Source organism: Aptenodytes patagonicus, chromosome 2, assembly GCF_965638725.1.
Source record: "Aptenodytes patagonicus chromosome 2, bAptPat1.pri.cur, whole genome shotgun sequence".
Lineage (NCBI taxonomy): Eukaryota > Metazoa > Chordata > Aves > Sphenisciformes > Spheniscidae > Aptenodytes > Aptenodytes patagonicus.
Window position 1 is genome coordinate 120,786,795 of NC_134950.1, and position 23,044 is coordinate 120,809,838.

The 23,044-nt window shown below is 43.5% G+C and overlaps 2 protein-coding genes across 3 annotated transcripts in view; both read left to right on the plus strand.

The window, feature by feature from the left end:
* Positions 1-2,271: 2,271 nt before the first annotated feature.
* GLB1 (galactosidase beta 1) overlaps positions 2,272-23,044 on the plus strand; it is a 48,158-nt gene continuing 27,385 nt past the window's right edge. Inside the window, exons 1-4 of the mRNA XM_076330980.1 lie at positions 2,272-2,374; positions 14,331-14,500; positions 21,483-21,633; positions 21,928-21,988. Coding sequence (XP_076187095.1) covers positions 2,321-2,374; positions 14,331-14,500; positions 21,483-21,633; positions 21,928-21,988 — 436 coding nt within the window. The 5' untranslated portion in view covers positions 2,272-2,320. The remainder of the gene's footprint in view (positions 2,375-14,330; positions 14,501-21,482; positions 21,634-21,927; positions 21,989-23,044) is intronic.
* TMPPE (transmembrane protein with metallophosphoesterase domain) lies at positions 5,436-10,009 on the plus strand. 2 transcript variants are annotated; one of them, XR_012994695.1, is made up of 2 exons: positions 5,436-8,484; positions 8,601-10,009. XR_012994695.1 is itself a non-coding variant. In XM_076330982.1 (2 exons), the coding sequence occupies exon 1, from the start codon at positions 5,486-5,488 to the stop codon at positions 6,803-6,805; it is 1,320 nt and encodes a 439-aa protein (XP_076187097.1). In that variant the 5' UTR covers positions 5,436-5,485; the 3' UTR covers positions 6,806-6,843; positions 8,427-10,009. The 2 variants fall into 2 exon arrangements, 1 of the variants encoding a protein (XP_076187097.1); XM_076330982.1 differs by having other exon boundaries at positions 5,436-6,843; positions 8,427-10,009.

A 23,044-nucleotide genomic window follows, 5' to 3' on the forward strand; every position in this document is an offset into this window, starting at 1 on the left:
GCCGATACATCATCTGCAGTTTCTGGGACCACAGCTGCATCTGGCAGCTATTCAGTGGGGATTTCACTGCTGCTGTAGTACGTGTTAGTAGAACCTCTTGCATTCACTAAGAATGATGTAGGGTGATACCTGCTTTTAAAATGGAGCCAACTGCTTGGGAAGAAGAACAGAAAACACGTGTCCGAAGAAGTTAACAGCAGAAGCAGCTTAGTCACAGAACATGTACGGGGTTTACAAATACTATCATGATTGTTTGCAAAGACTATGATGATTGTTTCCAGCACTCATTGTATCACTGTTGTGATCTATTGCCATCTACTATAAGGAAGTCTTAATGAGGAAATGGCATATTAAAAAAAAAAAGGGGGGGGGGGGAGGAGTCATCGAGGAAAGCAGGCGGGGAGCTTGGAATTGCACTGCCAGAATCCAGTGTTTTCAGTTGTCTGATTTATTCTGCATCAGGAAATCTCCTCCCTGCCTTTATGATAGCGATTCTGCATGACCCGGTGTCCTGGGTAGTATGTACAGAGCAACAGTCCTTTATTGCAGTCTGGGAAAAAGGGAATGTGTGTAATATTTAAAACGGCTGATACTGGTTCCTGGTTGCAGGCTTCGTTGACCCAAGGCATCCCTTCATAACCACACTATTGCCTACGGGAGACTTCTGCAGAACAGAAGGGAACGGTCAGGAAGCAAAGATGATCTCCTTCAAGCAACTGCCTCTTGAAGCAAAGGCTGCAGGAGTGGTTTTCTTCTCCATGATGCTATCACGGAGTTACCTGGCAGAACAACTCGAGCTCAGGATGCGGCGTTGGCTTCTAAGGCTGCAGATGGCAGTATTTGCTAATGCACTCATGTTGATAGGATCTCTTCATGTTTGGAGAAGCACAGTCACCACGTTCTCCAGGTCTTCAGCTGCCAGCTCCTTCTTTTTCACGCCATGGAAAATAGCTGTGTGAGGGGAGGGGAGGAGGGGTGAAGGGCCGGGCTCACCTTGAAGTGGGCGAACTGCAGGTACTTGCAGGGCTCGCGGCGCTGGAAGTCCTCGAGCAGGTCGCGGCCGGGCTGGGCCTGGCGGAAGGCGGGCAGCCCCTGCTTGCAGCGCCGCAGGCACTGGGCCCGCCTCAGCACCCCGGCCAGGAGGCGCAGCTCGGCCAGCGCTCCCCCGGCGGCGCTGCAGTTGCGGTGGCAGAAGGCCTCGCTGTCGCGCAGCAGGCGGTAGAGCCGCATGCTGACCTCCAGGTAGTTGACGCCCTCGGGCCAGTTCTCGGTGCTGTAGTGGTCCAGGCCGTAGCGGCAGGCGGACTCGAGCGGCATGAGCTCGTCCCGCGGGAAGCTGCGGAAGCTGTGGCGCTCGTACTGCGCCGCCGCCAGCGCCAGCCACATGGCTGCGCCTTCGGCCGCCGCCCGGCCACCACGTCGCCGCCACGGGGAGAGCGGGGCGGGGCCGGGGGAGGGGTCGGGTCGGGGTCGGGGGAAGCCGGTCCGGCCCCGCCCCGGGGAGGGTGTGCGCGGCGGTGGGGGAAAGTCGGTGGTGGGGAAAGCGGGGCCGGGGCGGGGGAGCTAAGGGCGGCGCTGGCGCCGGGTCTGGCGGGGGAGCGCGCAGACACCCTACGCTTAACAGTGCCCGATCTCGGAAGCTAAGTAGGCGTGGCCCCAGTTACTACTGGGATGGGAGACCACGCGGGGACACCCTTTTTTGCCTCTGCCCCTTTCTGTTTTGGGTTTTTTCCCCTTCCTCTCTTGCCCTGGATTTCGTCGTCCCCCTTCTAAAGCCTCCTCGGCGCAGGATGTGGAAATCGGCCGCATGGGTGGAAATGGGTGAAGGGCCATCTGCCACCTCCTTTTTGTCCCGCCGGCGCCGCGGTCTGCAGCGTCAGCACCTCTGTTGCTGGCCTGGAGACCGGGAGACGCATCTTCCGCCTCCTTGGGGCGGGATGGGTGGAGGTGTGCGAGGCCTTTCTGCCCAGCCAAGGTGGCGGGGGGGCTTCCTTCGTCCCCTCTGAGGAGCTGGGGGCAAGTCCCCGGGCCTGGGCCGGGTGGAGCGTGTGGGGTGGTGGGAGGCGAGGGCAGCAGCAGGCAGGCGGGCAAGGCAGGGCACTGATGGCAGCGCGCTAATGCTGCGGGTGCCGGTGGGAAGGGGGGATGCCCGTGCTGCGCCAGGCAGTTCCCCGGGCAGGCGGCGGGGCGGGGCGGGGCGGGGCGGGGCGGAGCAGGCCCGGCCCGGCGGGGCAGTCAGCTGACGCCGCCGTGTCATGGGACGGCGGGCTGAGGAGCGTCCGCTCCGCCGTTGCTCCCTGCGTGCCCGCCGCCGTCCGTCATGCTGCGGCTCCTGCTCCCGCTGGCCGGCTTGGCGGCGCTCCTCCGGGCGGCGGTGAGTCCCCTCGGCTCCCCCTCCCCTAAGGGCACCCGCTGCGCGGCGGCGGCGGCGGGGGGCTGCGCCGTGCGGCCTCTTGGCTGGCTGTTGGGGAGGGCCCGAGCCCTGAGGGGCGCGGGGGGCCGCCGGGCGGGCACGGCTCCCGGCTGGTAGGGGGCCTCCTCCTGCCCCCGGAGGAAGCCGATTAACTTCGGTCCGTTTTTAATTCATTAGCGATTTGTGGCTCGTGGTGGTGTTCTTCAGAGCGCCGGTGCTGGGCCTGCGGCTGCGCCGAGGGGGGAGCTGCCGGGGCAGGTGCGGCGGCGGGCCGGCTCCCTCTCCTGAGCAGGCCTGCCTGCTCCCGGCCACGCCGGCCGCCGCGCTGGGCCCTCGCCCTCGCCGTTTTGTATTGAGGAAGGGCAGGCACCGCCAGCCCTTGCACCCCGGGCGGTGAGCTGTGCCGCCTTCTTCAGGGGGTGATCGCCGGGGTCGCTGCCTGCTGGACGTGCGGGCCGAAACGGTGCTGCCAGCTGTACTCCTTCCACCGTTCAGACTCTGCTCTGAGAAATAATATCTTACAAGGCCTCATTAAGCAACCCGGGGCGGGGGTGTGGGGGGGGAGGCAGGCAGAAATTGAGCTGCAGTTACCTGATACCGACACTCCATTAGCAGATGCCATGGGAAAACTTGCTCTTCCTATGGTGTGCGAGAGGAGGGAGAGGAGTTTTCCCTGTTCTGCCCAGGTTCAGCATTGCCTCTCTTGTTGCAGCTTCGTCCAGTGGCACGCCGTACCGCTGCCTAGCCAGGGGCCTAGGCAAATCCTTAGTCTTTGCAATTGCTGTGGGAGCCGTGCCTTGTCACTTACGCCTTGCGTTTGAAGCAGCGTGTCAGTATTATCTTGATAGATGTTGCAACTGAATGTTGCGCAGGTGGTTAAAGCTGTGTGAAAAGTAGCACAGCCTCATGGGAGACCTTTGTCACAGGGAAGATTGGGTGATAGTAAGTATGGTCTCTGAGGGGTGGGGTTACGGCTGAGACTTAGAAAATTCCGAAGAAGGTGGTGGGTAAGAGGAATGGAGAACCAATACTCAACAAATTTGGTAGTATTAGAAGGGGGGCACTTGGTGGATTTAGTAGATCAGCTATTTATTTTATCAGAGATAAAATGCTTCAAAAGTATATAGTGAATTTCAGGAATTTGCTGCTATAGGAGGTGGTAGAAGCGGACAGTATTTAACAGATTCCAAAAAAGGATTAACCAAATTACAATACATCAGGTTCATAAACAACATCCAGAAATGACTAGGCAAGGATTTGCCTTCAAACACCCCTAATGTAGCAGCTTTGTCTGCTGGAGGAGTATGAAGGAAGCAGACCACAGGCAGTGGCCGGGGTCATGTCGTTTCCTTAAACAGCATTTCTTACTGCTATTGTCCAGACAGAATATGGCCTGGCGTCTAGAGGAACTGTGGACTCAAACTGGTAGGGCATTTCTTATACTCTTATCCTGCTTAGCTTTGTTTATTTTCTATAGAGGCGCGTGTGTAAAATAGCACTGTTTTTTAAGAATAGTGTTGTAACAGCTGAGAGGACTTGAGGAACTGGGGCCGGGAGGCACGATTTCTCTACCAACCCACAGCTCCTGGACCAAGCAATGAGGGAAGGGGTCTTCTTAAAACTTGGTCTAGTTGTCAAAATATAGCAGGGTCCTCTCGTTACAGAGGTGCTAGTGTTCTTTTAAATTAGCTTGGGAAAGTGTATGCTGCAGATAAGCAACCTGGCAAACTCGGGTTTGTAGACTTCTGGACTCAAGCTCACTGCGGAGCCCTACAAGGCTGCTTTCATGCCCTAGTTCTGAGATTTCTGGCTGTAATGATTGCTTACTTTTTCTCTAGTTGAGTGTGGACTGAGAGACAGGAAGTGTTTTGAAAGCTATGCAGTGACATAGGCTTACTTTATTTAAAGAAGTTTGTTATCTCAAACTTGGTCTGTATTGTATGTTATGAAAGGCCATCCAAACTTTTTTCAAGTATGGTTAAAATAAAACAGTGGGTTTATTTTAAATAGAAATGTGCAAACTGGGCACGAGTAGAAACGCTATGAACTCTGAGCAAAACACAGAGCAAAGCAGGGAATTCCGGTACGATTGAAGCATAACTGATGCTTGCTTATTTATTTTCAATCTGGGAGCAGAGATGCATTAGGCTTAGTGGTCCCTTTACTTCTAAAGGAGCACAGCGTGCGATGTTTTAATCCCTTTTCAACTTAATTGTGTCCTGGTAGACCAGGATATGCTGAAATAGGTGTTGAGTCTTGGGAACTGTACACGTAGTGGAAGTGAGTAGCAAAACACAATGTGGGTTTCACTAGTTCTACTGTTTTTTAGGGCTTTGGGGAAGTCTTACTCACAACTGGAGGCAAGGGTATCTGCCGATACATCATCTGCAGTTTCTGGGACCACAGCTGCATCTGGCAGCTATTCAGTGGGGATTTCACTGCTGCTGTAGTACGTGTTAGTAGAACCTCTTGCATTCACTAAGAATGATGTAGGGTGATACCTGCTTTTAAAATGGAGCCAACTGCTTGGGAAGAAGAACAGAAAACACGTGTCCGAAGAAGTTAACAGCAGAAGCAGCTTAGTCACAGAACATGTACGGGGTTTACAAATACTATCATGATTGTTTGCAAAGACTATGATGATTGTTTCCAGCACTCATTGTATCACTGTTGTGATCTATTGCCATCTACTATAAGGAAGTCTTAATGAGGAAATGGCATATTAAAAAAAAAAAGGGGGGGGGGGGGGAGGAGTCATCGAGGAAAGCAGGCGGGGAGCTTGGAAGTGCACTGCCAGAATCCAGTGTTTTCAGTTGTCTGATTTATTCTGCATCAGGAAATCTCCTCCCTGCCTTTATGATAGCGATTCTGCATGACCCGGTGTCCTGGGTAGTATGTACAGAGCAACAGTCCTTTATTGCAGTCTGGGAAAAAGGGAATGTGTGTAATATTTAAAACGGCTGATACTGGTTCCTGGTTGCAGGCTTCGTTGACCCAAGGCATCCCTTCATAACCACACTATTGCCTACGGGAGACTTCTGCAGAACAGAAGGGAACGGTCAGGAAGCAAAGATGATCTCCTTCAAGCAACTGCCTCTTGAAGCAAAGGCTGCAGTGGCTGCAGGAGTGGTTTTCTTCTCCATGATGCTATCACGGAGTTACCTGGCAGAACAACTCGAGCTCAGGATGCGGCGTTGGCTTCTAAGGCTGCAGATGGCAGTATTTGCTAATGCACTCATGTTGATAGGATCTCTTCATGTTTGGAGAAGCACAGTCACCACGTTCTCCAGGTCTTCAGCTGCCAGCTCCTTCTTTTTCACGCCATGGAAAATAGCTGTGTTCACGTTTCTAGCTTTGGCTCATTCAAGCTTCTTTACATTGCTATTTCTTGTTGCAGAAGAGCCATATTTCTTGTCTTTAGCTGCCTACACTTGCCTGGGAGCCTATATAATTCTTATCTTCTTCCTCTTCACTCTAGGCTCTGTAGAGCAGGCTTACAAGTTCTTGGCTGGGAGAGGTGCTAAGGCAGGTACTGGCAACAAGAACAGCAGAACAGCAATGAAAGCAGTTTTGGCAGTCATGCTGACTGTTGTGCTGACTGTTGTCGGGCTGTTAAATGCTTCCCGGCCTCCCACTGTGAATTCAGTGGAGGTTCCACTTCACAAGCTGCCCTCAACAATGAATAATCTGAAAGTAGTGTTGCTTTCAGATATCCATCTGGGTCCTACAGTTGGGAAGACCAAGCTTGCCATGATTGTAAGAATGGTTAAGGCTTTGAAACCAGATATCACCGTGATTGTTGGGGACCTGACTGACTCTGAGGCAGAGATCATACGACCTGCTGTTGAGCCTCTTGGAGAACTTAACTCCCCTTTGGGGACTTACTTTGTCACAGGAAACCATGAGTACTACACATCAGATGTTAGCAACTGGTTTGAGCTGTTAAAATCATTCAACATTCGGCCACTGCATAATGAGAATGTGAAGATTGTTTCACCGAAGAGCACTGATGACTGGTTCTGCCTGGCTGGCGTTGATGATATTGAAGCAGATGTACTGCGCTACTCGGGGCATGGCATGGATTTAAAAAAAGCTCTCAGAGATTGTAGCAGTGAGCATGCAATAGTGCTGTTAGCTCATCAGCCGATTGCTGCAAAGTGGGCCCTTCAGGAGAGACCAGACATAAATTTAATTCTCTCTGGCCATACTCACGGAGGGCAGATGTTCCCACTAAATGCTGGGGCTTATTTTCTGAATCCCTTCTTTGTTGGCTTGTACAAAGTTGGGCAGAACACCTTTGTCTACGTCAGTCCGGGGACGATGTACTTTGGAATACCCATGAGGCTGGGCAGCAGAGCTGAAATAACAGAGATAATTCTATGTTCTCCTTGAGGAGTTTTCCATTTGACAGACTTCTGCCATCCTTTTTGGTCAGTATATTGGCTCTTCTGCTCTGAAAGCAAATCCTTTTTCAGGGAAGCCAGAGAAGATGTATTAGGGTGGACTTCAGCAGGTTCTGTTAAGTTTGAGCAGAACACACTAACTGTATCTTGGGCCTATGAAACAAATCGGGGGCATGTTAAAATACTGAAGAAATTAATTCTTTGAGTTCATTATTATTGAGGTTCTACATTTAAAGATAACACTGATGTCATGGAGATAATGTGTGTCCTGTGCATGTTTAGTAATATCTGTGTCCTGTGGCTGGTTCATGCTCCACTGTTTATTATCCATCAGGCAGTTGCCTTATCTAATCTAAGACAGGTGAAGTTCTGATCTTTTGCAGTGAAATCACTCATGCATGTTTTGCAGAAGGGACTACAGAGTGTTCACTGAGTACGTAAACTCTAGAAGCCTTATGCTAGAAATGTTACAGGAAGGGAATAATTTTGGTTTTTCTATTGAGGCTGGATATCTTTATCCTGCTATCTGTCTGCAGCATGCACTAGGGCTTCCAGTCTGAGCTGCTTACCAGTACAGTGAGGTGCCAGGCATCAGTTCCCGAAATTCAATTTTTTCCAGTTAAAAAGCTGGGGAGACTGATATCAAAGGGTGAAAGTAGCTGTCTTTCTGCAGGTGTTTTCCCCAGAATAACTGGGCATCTCGTAATTACTTTCTGCAAATAGCTCTAATAAAAGCAAATGAGAAAGAAAACTTGTAATTAACATAACTTCTTGTTGCTGTCTGAGCATACAGTACCTGCTGATGTGAAGCACAAAATCCAAAGCTGAAATACTCAGTCTCTTTCATCTTCATTCTGTATTTTTCTGTTTATGCTTAATTTCTGTGATTTTTCTCTTACAAGAATAAGAAGATGCTATTTGAAAACAATGCAGATAGGTTAATGCTTGAATTTTGTTTAAGGTTTTAATATTTCAAGTAAACAGTGTCCTTTTTAAGACGACTAAACTCTGCAGCAGGTGACTTTCCTTAATAGCATTTGCGCATCAATGTCCTGGTTGTCTGATAGGCACATAGCAGAATAACTGCTACAGGATAATGAGGTATGGAGAATTTCTCTCTGTCTTTCCTAGAAGGGCTTAACACAAAGTAGTATCATTCTGGGAAATTTGAGAGATCAGAAAATATTAATAAAAACATTCTTGCTTCTATATCTTTGTGTTCATCTAAGAAAGCCAGGATGTAAATTAATGTGCGTATATTGTCCAGGCTGATGAAAGAGTTTACTTCTGCGCATCTTCCCCTCTCCTCCCCTTCCACCTCAGTGTTGCTGTATGAAACACCACGAACAATACAAATCTGGGAATCCTGCCTCTGAGGTCCCCAGCTGTAGCCACTGGGTCTCCCTTGCACTGCCTTTCTGCCCACCCGTACGTGGGTTCCTCTCAGGCAGACCTGTGTAACATGGGGCAAAAGAGATCAGTGCTTATCCAGGAGGCTGAGGATGGCAAGACTAGAACTGCGGTGTTAGTCTTTTCCTGCCTTCCTGTGCGATACTGAACCAGACATACTTCCTCTGTTTTATTCTTCAGCTCCTGTTCTCGTTTTGCAGGAGGTGTGTGGGGCTGTATTTGAAGAGTACCATAGGCTTTGAAAAGTTGAGTTTTTCTGTAAGTGAAGTTTCACTTCATCTACTCCCTTCAGCCCCCCCCCGGGCAGTTTCTAACTTCTAAGCTGTTTTTGTATCCTATTCTTCTGTACAAACATCTTGCATTTTTACTCACAGGCATATTGAGAAATGCTGTGAACGTGTCATGTGCGCTGGAAGGTTGGTGGAAAAGCTGGAGAAATCAGTCTGCTTTTAGAAAACTGAACACCTGACCAGCCAGGCTCTCTACTTGCCGGGCTAGATAAGTCCCAGCACCTATAACTTTGTAAACTATTTTTATGCTTGTGCAATAATATCTGCTTAAGTATCCTAAAGTTTCCATGTGTATTTAATACCACTCACTGCCTGCATAGGGTCCTTCTGAGATTCTTTCCCATCTGTGGCGTAGTGTCAAATGGTCTTATGTAGAGAGAATCTTGATAGCCTTGATACTCTCTGTTTACTTATCAACATGCCTTCAGTTAAAAGCTGTGTTCTGGGTTTAGTGGTGCAGGGTATTCCCTCTAGGCCAGTGGTCCAGAAGGATAGCTTTTCATTTGTTACACTGAGGGTTATTACTGTGTTAAGACGACTAATTGTGAAGCAAGTTTCCTTATCGGGAGGCTTTTGTGGGACTGGTTTTAGATGGTGTTAGTTTCCCAGTGAGTTGCTAGTAGTATTTTTTCTTTTTTTCCCCCTACCCTTTTTATTTCTCTCCCCATTCTGTCCAAATGTGTGCAAAAACCTAGCTGAAGTGGTCCTTCCGTCCCAGGGGTGCATAGATGACTTCTTTATTAATTTGTACATGCCCTGCTTCGAAGATCTTTGTGTATCCTTTTAGGAACAGATACTATCCTTTTAGGAGTGGTCATATTAAAATTTCATAAATTTATTGAGATCTCCCCATGTGATTTAATTCTTGCTGTTTTTTTTTCTTTAACTCCCTCCCTCTGAAAGCTTGTTTGCTTGATGATGAGTTATCACTTAAAATGTTTTCTTTCTGTGCCAAAACACTTCAAAGACTTTTCTTATTTTGCGTTTGTTTTTTTTTTAAAGTATGAATGGAAAGTATCCTTTCAACTTTCTTTTTGATAGTAAGAGGAATTAACCTTTTCTGAAATCATTCAAGACAGCAATCCCTAATTGTCCTTCAAGGCTTTTTCTATACTTTTTCCAATTTGACTTGAATGTGCCTGATGTAGACCTGTGTTCAGTATTCCAGATGAAAAAAAATTGCTGTGCTGCTTATTTTGTAATTTTTTAAATTTTTTTTGGTAAATTTTTTTGGTGTGTATGGAATGTATTTGATCTGGAGAACTTAACTAAATGAATATATATTTCTTCCTATAAAAGGCCAGTTCACTGGGGGAGGGGGAGTTAATCACTGTCAGAATAATACCAGAACAGAATAGTATCATCAGTTCGTCAAAGTTATATTTATTACATTATATAATCAGTATAGAATGGATTTGAAAATATGTAAATTGTGGTATAACAAATGCTTTAAATGTTGGGATTTAATAAAACTTTATTCGCTTATCAAGAAAGATGCCTCTAATGACCTTTTATTTTGTACCAATGTTTATTGTAGCAGTATATGCTGAATAGTTTTAACACACGAATTCTATTTACCAACAAAAAGCTACTGACAATAAATCTGACTAGTTTTGGAAAATCTTACACCCACACTGCTAAGTGAGGCATGGTGGAAAGTGGGAAAGGTAAGGCCACTATTAAATTTGCCTGATGCCTACTAGGGGGAAGAAGTGCAGGCTGAAGAGATGTGGATGTGATGCAGAGAAAAGAACCACTGCAAAGGCAGAGAAAGGATACTAAGAGATGTTTTGTGGTTTGGGTTGGGGTTTTTTTTTGGGGGGGGGAAGGAGCAGAAGAAAATGAGTGGTTTGTGATTCTCAATTTTGATACTTAAGCTTTGGAGTAGAGAAAGGGATGTTCTGTGTTTGAATGGTCTACATAAGAGATGCTAGAAATCTTCACAGGTGGAGAGGTTCATTGAGGATTTGTATCCACATTTGTTTGCTTTCCAAATAAGAAAAAACCCTGTTTTGTAAATTTGGAGAATAAGAAATTCTAGCCACTGTTAAATAGTTTTGTGTGCTGAAGCTATGAATTTTTTTTTCCTATGTTGAGAGACATACGCGTTATGAAATGTTGAAAGAGCATTAACATTGCAAAAATAAATTCTTACTTGATTTAAGAAAGGATAAATTCTTTAGTTCTTCCCTTTTCCCTGCAAGTATGTTATAAGCATGTAAGATGCAATATTATACCATTGCCTCTAAGGGTCTGATTTTTCAGCTGGGCGTTAATATGATGTGGTATGAATGAACTGGCATCCTAAACAGTGTGCAGTTAGTTTTGTGTCTGTTGAATCTGCTTACCAGACTACCAGACCCACTACCCCATCTTCTAGGAAGATGCAGGGAATTAATTCCTGCTGTATATTCACAGCCGTGAGTATACAATATTGACAGTGCCAGACATAAATTCATGACAAGAACTGTTTTGTTTTTGTTGCAAACTCTGGTCTGCAAGCAATGGGTAGAGTCATGCACTGACAAGAAAAGAATGTTGAATAATTGATCATGAAGGGAATTCTGTTTAGAATGGGCAATGAATGAGGTGAATCAGAGTTAAGTACTCTGGAAGCTTCCTCATTCTCCTTTCCCCCATAATAATACTGTACCAGGAAATGTATGAGTAAGGAAGGTGATTTACAGTTATGGTCACAGCTCTAAAAGCATGGCCTTTAAATGGTAACCAGTTCAATGATGATCACTTTCATAATTAATATCTTCTATTCATTGTTTTATTGTTTTAAGAAATTCTTGTTTCTCTGCCAGAGGTCTGTCCCCTGAGGGTGGAACTATGTAAACAGTTGATTCAATGTTCAGCATCTCAACAGTTATCCGCCATAAATGGCGCAAGTGTCTTTTCCATAGGCCTCTTGATGTGGTTAGTCTAAGTGAGGGGGTTAAAATCCTCTTTCAGAGGAAAACAACAGCAATTTATTTTGACTTTCCTTCTTTATTTCCAGGGATAATGGCCTTTTAATGTGCTTTTTTTCCCTAATGCTTCTCTTTTTTTATTTTTTTTTTTTTTTTTGTAATATTGCAGAATTGTGTTGCTGCACCTGGGTTCTGAGTTTCATTTAATCATGATCATTTTGAAGCAGTCAGTTCTGCATTAATGCTGCAACTTATCACAGTGCCCTAGAGTAAAAAACATCCAAAGAATGTGAAACATCTGCTTGGTGTTCCTTAGGGTGAAAGGTTTCCTTGAGGGATGCATACACACAGTACAATTCCATCCTAGTGCAGCATGCTCAGGATTGAAGCTGCAGGTTATAAATTAAAGATCAGCAAAATGTCACTTAGATTTGAATTGAAAGGAGAGTAAGCAGATGGTAGATACCTGTGCATCCTCTGCAGCAGTAATTTACTTGAGGTTTAACAGCCTGGAGTTACTACAACAACATAATTTCCCAGGGAGAATCCCAACCTTTTGAGTTACTTTTGTTCCAGAGCAGTTGGTTTGTATTTCTCAGCTCTGTAAGGGCCTGATTTTGTGGACACCTGGCACATCCATACCTTTGTTTAGTCAAGATTTATTTCAACTTTCATGGAACTATTTGTTAAGTAATGTTAAGAATGGGTCTGTGTTTGTGGGATCAGGGCTTAAATAGCTTCCCCTATGCAATGCTTTGCAGTCCCTTATAGTTCTTGATTCCCTGCCAGCTCAGGGCTGTATCTTCTCACATCTGTTGTTACATGTCCACCGCAGACAATTTCACTTGTTCACTGTTGGCAGAATGTTTTGGATTGCTATGTGCATTTAAGACATTTTCCACAACTTTATTTTAGGTTGCCTTTATCACAGTTGCAACACACTGTAGTCTTCCTCCTCCTTGGAGTTTGTAGTCTTCAAATGTTTGTAGAGTGTTATCTCTCTCAGTTGCTCCGTTTAATGGCAGTCTAGGGATAGGCATGTTTACTCAGCAATTTCGTCCTCCAATTTTCAGGAGAGTGTGTTTTTTCTTTGTACTCTTGTTCTTTTGTCCTGTGACACATTGCACTGGCTCCTTTTTGCTGTCTTGTTGCACTAAGAGTATGGTCTTGATTGGCAGTTGTGTCCAGTTGTTGGCCAGGAGTCTCAGTACTTGCAGCTTTATGGTTATACATGCCTGCTGTATTTAACTTTTTCCATTCCTTTCTCTTTAGTCTACCTGTAGTTGTACACACTGTTGTAACAACATTGTTCAGCGGTTAACAGAAAGAAGTGGTTTCATGGGAAGGTTCTTCAAAACTGTGTGGTCTGTTGTTCCCTAATACCTTTGGGCAGATTTCCTCGGATGGTGAATGGCTCTTGTGGTGTGGGAGTCACCTGGGGTTGTATGGTGGTCTACCTCTCTCTTGCCTTTCTAATTTCATTGCTTTTGTTTCATGAAATCAGCTTCCTAATTCCTAAGCCCCATTCTCAATATGGGACAGGCCAAGGCCCATCTTTTCAAGAACAAGGCCAGTGTCCTTCAACAGCTTTTAATTTATGCTATTGAAAGGTGTGTTTCATTTGGACTAGTATAATGTCCAATGAATCATGAGGTTTGTTTGGTTGACTTCTGACTTATTTTCTGATAGGTATGGAGAACTAACTGATTACATTTGCTGACTTGTGATTTTACTTCAGAAATCCCTACTGATCTCTCATTGAAGGGATTTTTTTTAAATGCGCTCAGTAATGAATCTGATAAAATGCAAGTGAAAAGTTATAGAACACAAAGACAAACAAACAGCTATTCAGTGGTGTGTGGAGGACAAAAGTAGTACTGGTGACAGGGATGCCAAAGATACATGGGAGCTGTAAGATGTGAGATGTTAAGGTTTGTTTAAAAAAAAAAATAAAAATTAAAAGTTAAAGGTTCTTAGACGTAGGGCCAGGCACTTCAAAAAAGGTCTTCTGTTTTTTCTTGTCTTTAACAAGCAAAAGAAGTACTGCTGTTGGTCATACTAGTTTAAATCTTACTAAGATCATAGGCTCACTTGAGGGGTAATCCCATGCTCTTGAAGTTAAGGTATTTTTCTTATGGCTAGGAAGTGCAGATTCTTATTCTTAATTTACTTACTTCTTTTTAAGTTTGCTGGTTTGGGTGTGCTTAGCTGGAAAAGTATTGAAAGTAGGACTTTCTCAAAAAATGACTAATTTTTAGTGACTTACGTAACTGTATGCAGTTTGCCAGACTGATCTATCAAACAGTTTTATACTTACTAGAAAGTATACTTTACTATATAGTAAAGTATACTAGTAAGCTTTCAAATGTGTATGTATCAGTGTCCCGGGGCATTTAGAATGTGGTATTTATTCCTCAAAAGCTCCCAGCTTGCTTTTGCTTCTAAACTTGAGTGTGACATTAAGTTGGAATTAGGGTTGTGTTTTCCAACAGTTTAGTAAGTTGGAGCATTGAGTATGAAGTGTTGGCACTCACCAAATCTCCCCTAATTAATTCCTCATCATTTGCACTGGTGTAAGCAACTGCAAGATGTATCACTGTAGAAAGACGGTATATATACTCGTTAGAAGTGGAGAATGCATGTGGCATATTTTGGTATAGTAGTGAATCCTGTCATTGCTGAGTGGTTGGCAGATGGATTGTAGTCCTTCAGTGTGTTAGGCTCAGGTGGGCTATATGTAGCTAGTGGAGAGCCATTCACCATCAGTTATTTTACCACTATTCTACCTTCTGTTGCCGACAGCCCACAGATGTTGTATAGACTGTTCTCTGTGTCTTTCAAGGCAGAAAAAGATTATATTGTGGCTTTTGTTTGTTTGTTTGGGTTTTTTTGTTCGCAGAATATACCCCAGAGGAGTTTTGGGATTGATTATGACAGTGACTGCTTTGTCAAGGATGGGAGACCTTTCCGCTACATCTCAGGTAGCATTCACTACTCACGGGTGCCCCGGTATTACTGGAGAGACCGCTTGTTGAAGATGAAGATGGCAGGACTTGATGCCATTCAAACGTAAGTAGTTGTTGACTTTCAAAGTGATTTGTAGTCCTGGGAAATGTATGAGAAGTAGTTCAGTGGAATGCTACCATTGTTACTTGGCTTATTAATTTTTAAGTAATAGGTGAGAAACCTCCGGAGAAGTGAAGGGTGGTACAGGATGACCTCTAAGAGCATAGACTGGAACAACTGAGCAGGTTACAACTGATGGTCCACTTCCCTGCTGATAGGCAACACCTCTTGCTTCACAACCCAGGGTGCAAATATGACCTGAAATAAATTGTTGCACTGTGAACTTTGGCAACTATGAAACAGTTGTATGTGTTCTGCCTCTGCCAAGGGCATCCTAATCTCTGGTCAAAAGGCAGACGAGGTGAGGGGGGACAATAACCTCTTAATACAGCCTAGGTTATATCGCCCTGAAGCCTTGAAAATACTGGCAACGGCTGCAGTAATATTTAAAGCTATTTCACCCGGAGTGTTTAAATTTAGAAAAATGGTTGGGGAGTAGGTGTACTTTTAAAAAAAAAAAAAAAGAAGACAGTTTAAACAGCTTTCAGTTGCGTGTACCAAACCTTTAGTCCATCTTTCTTGTCTTTCCTACCTGGCTGTGTACTTATTACAACAGATGAGGCACAGATTAAAAAAAATGCAGCTTACTCTTATTTTTGCCAAAGCTTCCTTGACAAGGGGAGAGGAGTGGCAGAAAAATGTAAGGCACAGTCTTTTCAAGCAATGGTTGTAATTCCCAGACATGTTTGTTTTTCTTTCCTGAATCGTTACTAAGCTTAGAGCTCCTCTTTGAAACAGCCTGCTTGTGTGCTATGGACTGCCAGACAGTGTTTGTTCAGGCAGTGCGGAGCCTGTAGGCCAGGGCACTTTGCTCAGCGGGAGTGTTGTACCATCTCTCCTTCCCCTCCCTTGAAATCTGTATTTTGTTTGACCTGCAAGTTGCAGGGTTGCCTTGTACACTTGGGGATGTGATTAGTAAGGGTTAGTATGTGAAGAACAGATGGCAGGGAAGGAAAAGAAGTTGCTTTTTTTTTCAAATTTAGGGTTCTCTATTCTTTTGTATGTCTTAAAACTCTTCCCTGTGTTGTGATGTAGTAGTGACTTTTTGTTTGGTGAGTGTTTTTTGTTGTTTTCTAAGAAAGCAAGCAAGTTCTATCTTCCCTCACATAAGAACAATGAGATTAAGTAACACACTTGCTCAGGACAGAGTTGCTGGAATTGCCCATATAATTATTTTTTTCTGCAATAAAAGTAATCTTAAATGGACCTGAAAATTATACCTTTTGATGTCTGGCTTGAAGATCAGCCTGGGTCCTGATAGTGGCTCTGTGACTCCTACGATCTGTAGTGTCTCATACTTCCCTTATGTCTCTGATTTATTTTCCTCCTCCTCGCAACACCCATATATCTTCAGTGCCCTCTGTTAATTTCCAGCTTTTTCAAGCTGTCCCTTCCTTTTTTTCTTTGAAATTTCCTGTTCATGTCCCTGCTGCATCACTGGTCTTTTGAGAGAGGAATCTTTTCTTTCCTATTCCCCCCCTCGCTGTTGTTTAATGGCAGAATTGCTGTAAGGCTGGGTTTTTTTTTCCTGTTGCTTCCTTCTTCCTTTGTAATCTCCTGCTAACAAGGTGGTTTTTTTCCTTCTTATTTTCCTTTTTTTCACTTGCTGAGATCTCTTACTCTGTGCTTTACTGTTTTGCATTAATGTCCTGCTGTGCAGGAAGGAGTGGAGATTGTCTTGTGTTGCTGGTGTTGACTGGTCTCTCTTGGTCTTAGGAGAGCTGAGTTGTTTCTGTTCAGGCACAGAAGGTATGGTATAGCTAGCAAGTGTTGCCCTGTGGTTATGTGACCTATGGCCTTAGGTGTTGTTGCTGGATCACTGATGACAGGTAACAGGTTTTTTACAGCCTCCTTTTCTTTTTGTAGAGCAGACTGGGATTCTTTAACTTTCTTCCCCATCATTGGTTACCTTTGGATTTTTTCTACTATGGTGAAAGATAGTTCCTAAATGTGTATCTTATAAGCAGAAAGTACCCCTGTGCCTTGCATTTTCTACAAGAATCAAATCCATGCATCTTTCCATTTGACACTGATCGATCTCTCTCTTGATGCTAAAAAAAACCCAACAAAAAACCACCCACCAAAACCCTTTTGTTTTTCTTTGAAGTTTGCAGATAATTAAGCCTTACTGCTCTTGATTATTTAAGATAAAGCAATAAATTTTCGTGTTACCCCAAACAACTCTGCTGTGATTTTGTGTGGTTTTGGTGAAAATGGAAATTGGTCTAGATGATTATTAGTTGTGTTTTTGTTTGTTTTCTTCTGCCTACTCTTTCCTGGATCAGTAAAACTATTAGCAAGGGACTGAGATACCAGTTGTGTGAAGTTGTTCTGGAATGGGCAGCAGCACTGCCAGACCTTCTGGCAGAATGTGGTAGCTGGACTCCCAACCTTGGGGCCATCTCTGAAGACTGTGATTTTGCTGCTTGGGGTTTTTCCCCATGAGACAGGGAAAGGTCTTGCTATAATTTGAAATATGGGAGCCTTCCTTGTTCTTATCAAGGTGCTCCCAGTGAGGCTTACCACTTCAAGGGAAACAGGATCCTTTTATTACAGGATTGTCCTTGTAAATACCTTGTGGTCCAAGCAAGCCAGACCTGCTCTCCTTCCTGTTCTCTGCAGCCTCATTTCCAAAAGACTCGCTATGCCTTGATGCATCATTCAGCTAATGACTGAGTCAGCAGCTCATCTGGGACTCTTGAATGGGTGAAGTCAGTATATGTATATAACCATCTTCACCTGGAAACATGTTAAGCAATAACAGAATATGAGAAAACAGGTGATGGGAAGCTTGAGCTTACATTAAAGCTTAAAATATCAAGGCCTAAACCTTCCCAATAGCAGGCTGAAATTTGATGTTGTGGTTGGTGTGACATCCCAGAAGATGATGGAGGCGTACCTAGGAGCTCTACTCCCGGCCTCAGCAGGTAGCACGCAGAGGCATCTGGTCACACAAGGGTAACTGTCCTTGTTTTCAGTTCCTGAAATGTGTAAGCCAACTAGAAACGAATGCTATCAAAGACATCTGGAAAGGACTGAAAGTTAGTGGTTTGTTTTGGTTTTTTGGCATGGAGGAGATAAACAATTAACCACTAGATGGGGCTAAATATTTGCAGGATTTACAGATCAGTGGAGACACTTCCTGGAAGAATCGGCAGTTACCTTACAGGGTCATAGAAAGTTAAAGAATGTTGAGTGTTTTATTTGTTTTACTGTATTTGTTGACTACTGAGCAGAAAACTGTAAACCTGTAGAAACTCCCTCTAAGAAAGAGCTGCTGCTTAGCATATCTATTAAATTGTGCTTATTTTTTAATTACTTTTTCCAAAGACTCATAATTGTGTAATTTAACTAGCATGTATAAAATGCTGCTCTATTATTTATGAAATTAGTACAAGCTATTTAATTTTACACTATTAAAAAAACCCCCAACTGGTACTACAGAGAGAATTATGCTGCACACTAAGGTAGCTGAAGTGTGGGGTTTTTTGCCTGTTGACATCTCTCTGAAATAGGAGAGGAAAACTGTGACTTTTAAAGAAAAGGAAGGTTATAGGATAAAGCTCAGAAATTGTATGTAAACGGAGAGTAAATGCTATTACTCAAATACAGAAGAAACACCACGTTTCAAGTTTGAAAAAGGAATGTGGCATTCCTTCATAAATTCATTATTCTGTAGCTAAAGCAGTACAGCATTAACAACTGTCTATAAATTTGTACAATGGTATAAAGGAATTATACTTGCTAATAATAACAATTTCAAGGTAAAATGATTTAATTTGAGGATGTTGCTAGCTGTAGAAATTATACTGGGGTATTAAAGTGTATTAGTAACAATTATTAGACCAGTGTTTAAAATACATTTGTATCATGATTCATTCTGTAAGAAAGCATTTCACATAATTTTTTTTCTTCACTTTCTTCCCTTCTTCTCCACTAAAATCTGCTTTTTTTCTGGCCTTGTGGGGAAGCATGGGACATAAATTAAAACTGTTTCTGGAAGAATTTTTCTATCTTCTTCCATCTTGAGCGTAAAGGAGCTGGAGAAACCCTTTTGTCCTCACATCAGACGCTATTAAGCATATTTAGACCTTCAGACTTGTTTCTAGAACAAGTTCATAAAACTCTCCAATGAGTATATTTTTGTAACTAACAGGTTACAAGGTGTAGTTAAATTACAGATAGAATGCTTTTCTCATATTAACCTGTAATTTACTTACCAGTTATAAAGAACTTGTTCGGTAGCCTAGAGAGAAAGGAGTATAAGCAGTCGCTGTATTTCTGTAGTATTATTTTAGGCAGTGAGAAACTGTTACGAAGTTAATATCTAGTTGTCTTTATTTAGCTCAAAAAGGTGCAGCTCTCTGCTAGAAGCATTTTTCAGTGAATGAGTTGCTACATCAACATGCCTGTTAATTCCTCCCAGAAAGAGCTTTGTCTCTTACTGCAGTGTCATGTTGGTGATTCACAGTCAGATGGTATTTTTCAGTGGTACCTGCAGACCCTTTTCCTATTAATACCACTTCCATATGTCGTCTTTCTCATTTTGTATTTTTTGCCTTTTCCTATGCAAGAGAGAATTAAAAAGTGGTAACTCTTAATTCCTTGTTGATATCGGACTATGTTGCTCATTAGTTAAGAGCATTTAGAATCCTGATTATGTTCACTGATGGATTTGCAACTGCTCCCCATTTGCAAAGCGTGCTGTGCATTATATCACCCAGATGTCAATAAAAGCTTTGGATATAGTTAGACCTACCAAAGTGACTTGGGATACTCCTCAAAATATCCCATTGCTTTCCCAGCAAATTGTGGGTTGTTCTTTTGTAGTTAATTTTTATTCTATGTTAATGTTACACCAACTAGCCTCTAATTTTTTTTCCCCTTCTTTGCTTATAGGGATGTCATAGAGCAAAGTACCAAAAGTCTTGCTAAGTCAAGAGACATCACCTTTTTTCCTTTTCTCTAATCCTCTAGGCAAGTTTTCCTGTGAACAAATGGAGTTAGGTTTATCTGTCCTTGACAAATCTGTAGTCACATATATATAACTTAAAATAATTCTGTATTTCTAAGCAATAGTTTTGAAAATAACATAGCTGTTATGGCTTAGAGCAAACTAAAATTGTTCTGCAGTGATAACCTGGATAATGGTATATGGAACAGGGAAAGCAAGCAAAATATGATGCTCTGGTATTGGCTTCTTTGAGGTAGGTTGGTCATTTGTTTGTTTTAAATAGTTTTCTTCTTTATCTACTTTGATCTTAAATGTTACCAATCAGCTTGCTTCTCTGCTTGAAATTTAGACCAAGAGCACGAAACTAAATTAACATTGAATGTATTTTCACATGGTTCGTCTATTAATTAAATGCACATTTAGTTTGTTCTACAAGTGAGTTAATCATGTGCTTCGGAAACAATTAGAGCAGGTTGACAAAGAAATAAAATATACTACATAGAGGGGAAAATCTGCATTTTGATGCATGAGTGCATTGGTTTGACTCCATCCTGGCGTAAAAATTTTAAGCTTTACCTTTTCAAACAGAGGCTTAAGATTTTGGCATTTGTGAGGCTATAATATTAACCAATGTTTCTGAAAGATTATAATTTTTGTATTTGATGTTCGTGTGCACGTATGTGAGTGTGGCCATTTCAGTAGTGTGCTCATATGAGGGTTCCTGTTTTTCTTGCTTATTGAAAGCAGTGTTTTCTGCGCTTTCTTTCCCTCTTGGGTAGTTCTTACAAAACTAATTCTGGAACATATAAACAAACCCAGACAGTAAGAAAAGTGTTGCCTGAGAGGATCTTCACTTGACTAGCCACAGTTTTGGTTTTACAAATTTTTCTCAAATTTGTTCTCTCTGAAACAGTGGCAACAGTTTTCTTAGAGGAATTACAAACCTATGTGCAAAAAGGTAAATGCATGGAGAATGAGTTTTCCCATTCTCTTGAATCCTTGCTCAGGCTGTACTCATCCCTAATTTTAATGTCTGTCTATGCTATGACTGCCACTTAGTACTATCCCAAGCCAAAACTCTCATGGTTGTCAAGCACAGGCCATAAGCTACAACACTGCATAGTAGCTGGTAGATAACGTGTTTCTTTGTTGTCTTGCAACCAAGTGTATTTTTTTATCTTCTGTGAGATGCTCTGTGGTGAGGTTGTGGTTTCCTAAGTCCTGGAAGTAGCAGAGAGGTGTTCTCTGAAACGGTTATTGGCTTGTTTGGCAGCTTTATTACTTGGTTGAAATGAAGTTTTATTTTGTCCAGGCTCCTGGGCACCTTAGCATCCTCTAACTTGACCGTTCTTCCCATGCTGTTTTTCCAGAACCTGCATTGCTCCTGGTCAATGAAAACTTTCAGGACCTAGATGCAATACCATCTGAGGCTTGGACATTTTTACAAATTTTACAAAGTTCTTTGTAGTGGCAGCAGCATGGGCCTGTCAGCCTAGTTGGTATTTCCTGTGCAAACTGGGTGATCCATTAATAAAAGGTCATGCGCTGTTTTGGGCAAGCTTGTTCTTGACCGCCTTCTTAGTGAGTGGCTTACAGTATTCATCTCTTCACAAACCTCCCACCACTATACAACTGGCAGCTGACTTGCTAACTTCAAAACTGTTAACTACTTAAATTTTGGAACAGACATCATGGTTTCAAAATGGCACTACCAAAATCTGTTCTTGCATTGATACAGACTCCTGCAGACATACTGCAGAGTACTAAGCCTTATTTCAGTATTAATTTTAACACCTTTTGCCGTATGAAGTACCTCACAGAAGAAGGGCCCTAGAGTTATTCTTGTATGTTACTGATCTGAAGACCGGTTCAGCATTACAGATCTCTGGGGCGTGTAGCGCAAACAGTTGTTATTCAGAGTTCTGGTTTACTCTCAGTTTCCTAATAGAAGGTGATCTTCTTTCTTCACAGGTATGTGCCGTGGAACTACCATGAACCCCAGCTGGGCATGTATGATTTTTCTGGTGACAAAGATCTAGAGTATTTCTTGCAGCTTGCTAACGACACTGGTTTGCTGGTTATCCTGAGAGCTGGACCTTACATCTGTGCAGAATGGGACATGGTACAGCCTTTTGTAGCAGTTATCTCACTTCTAGGTTAAATCTAATGCAAGTATTTCTGTCTTAAAGTAGACAAACATACCTGGTATATCCTTGGACAAGACTCTTAGTTTAGCGTGTTAAAATCCATGCATCCTACGTGACTTCTTACAATGCAAGCTTTGTGTTTGTTTTTTCATTAGGAATTACTTGTAGAAAATCAATCTTCAGGTCTCAGTATATGTTTTGGTAACAGGCTAAATTGTTCTTACATTTCCTAAAAATGGTCACTGAAGTGATTCCTTTTCTTTTCCCAGGGAGGTCTTCCTGCATGGCTGTTGGAGAAGAAATCTATTGTTCTCAGGTCTTCTGATTCAGGTAGAGGCATCAAAAAGGACTAGCAAAAATACACTTTAGCAGCAAGGCAACTTGCTGTTTGAGGCCATTACTAGATAACTTAAGCTGAAATATGAATTATCTTGTGAGTAAAATCTTCAGTACTTTTAATTAGAAGTGTGCATTCAAGAAGGATGTAGAACGAACAAAGTAGGGTAGAAAGTTTCCAAGGCATTGACAGGTTTCATGAAAACTGGTGCCAAGAGAGAAATCCTTGTCACCATTGAGGAAAAGACAGGTAGCTCTCAGCTTTGAGTTTTTCGGTTTTGCAACGGCCAACTGGCCACTCATTGTGGGGGTCCTTCCTGGCTGGTCAGTGTGCATATAGTTCCAGAACTAGTTATAGCATTCTTATATGCTGCCTGGTCATGGACCGGACATGGGTCTGGTTGGGGCCGGTCTTGTTCAATATCTTTATCAATGATCTGGATGAGGGCATCGAGTGCACCCTCAGTAAGTTTGCAGACGACACCAAGTTGGGCGGGAGTGTTGATCTGCTCGACGGTAGGAAGGCTCTGCAGAGGGACCTGGACAGGCTGGATCGATGGGCCGAGGCCAACTGTATGAGATTAATAAGGCCAAGTGCTGGGTCCTGCACTTCAGCCACAACAACCCCATGCAACGCTACAGGCTTGGGGAAGAGTGGCTGGAAAGCTGCCTGGCGGAAAAGGACGTGGAGGTGCTCGTTGACAGCTGGCTGAACATGAGCCGGCAGTGTGCCCAGGTGGCCAAGAAGGCCGATGGCATCCTGGCCTGTATCAGAAATAGTGTGGCCAGCAGGAGTAGGGAAGTGATAGTGCCCCTGTACTTGGCACTGGTGAGGCCACACCTCGAATACTGTGTTCAGTTTTGGGCTCCTCACTACAAGGAGGACGTTGAGGTGCTGGAGCATGTCCAGAGAAGGGCAACGAAGCTGGTGAGGGGTCTGGAGCACACGTCTTATGAGGAGTGTCTGAGGGAACTGGGGTTGTTTAGCCTGCAGAAAAGGAGGCTGAGGGGAGACCCCATCGCTCTCTACAACTACCTGAAAGGAGGTTG

Coding starts and splice junctions, on each gene's coding strand:
- TMPPE (XM_076330982.1), top strand. CDS start 5,486: ATGATCTCCTTCAAGCAACTGCCTCTTGAAGCAAAGGCTGCAGTGGCT.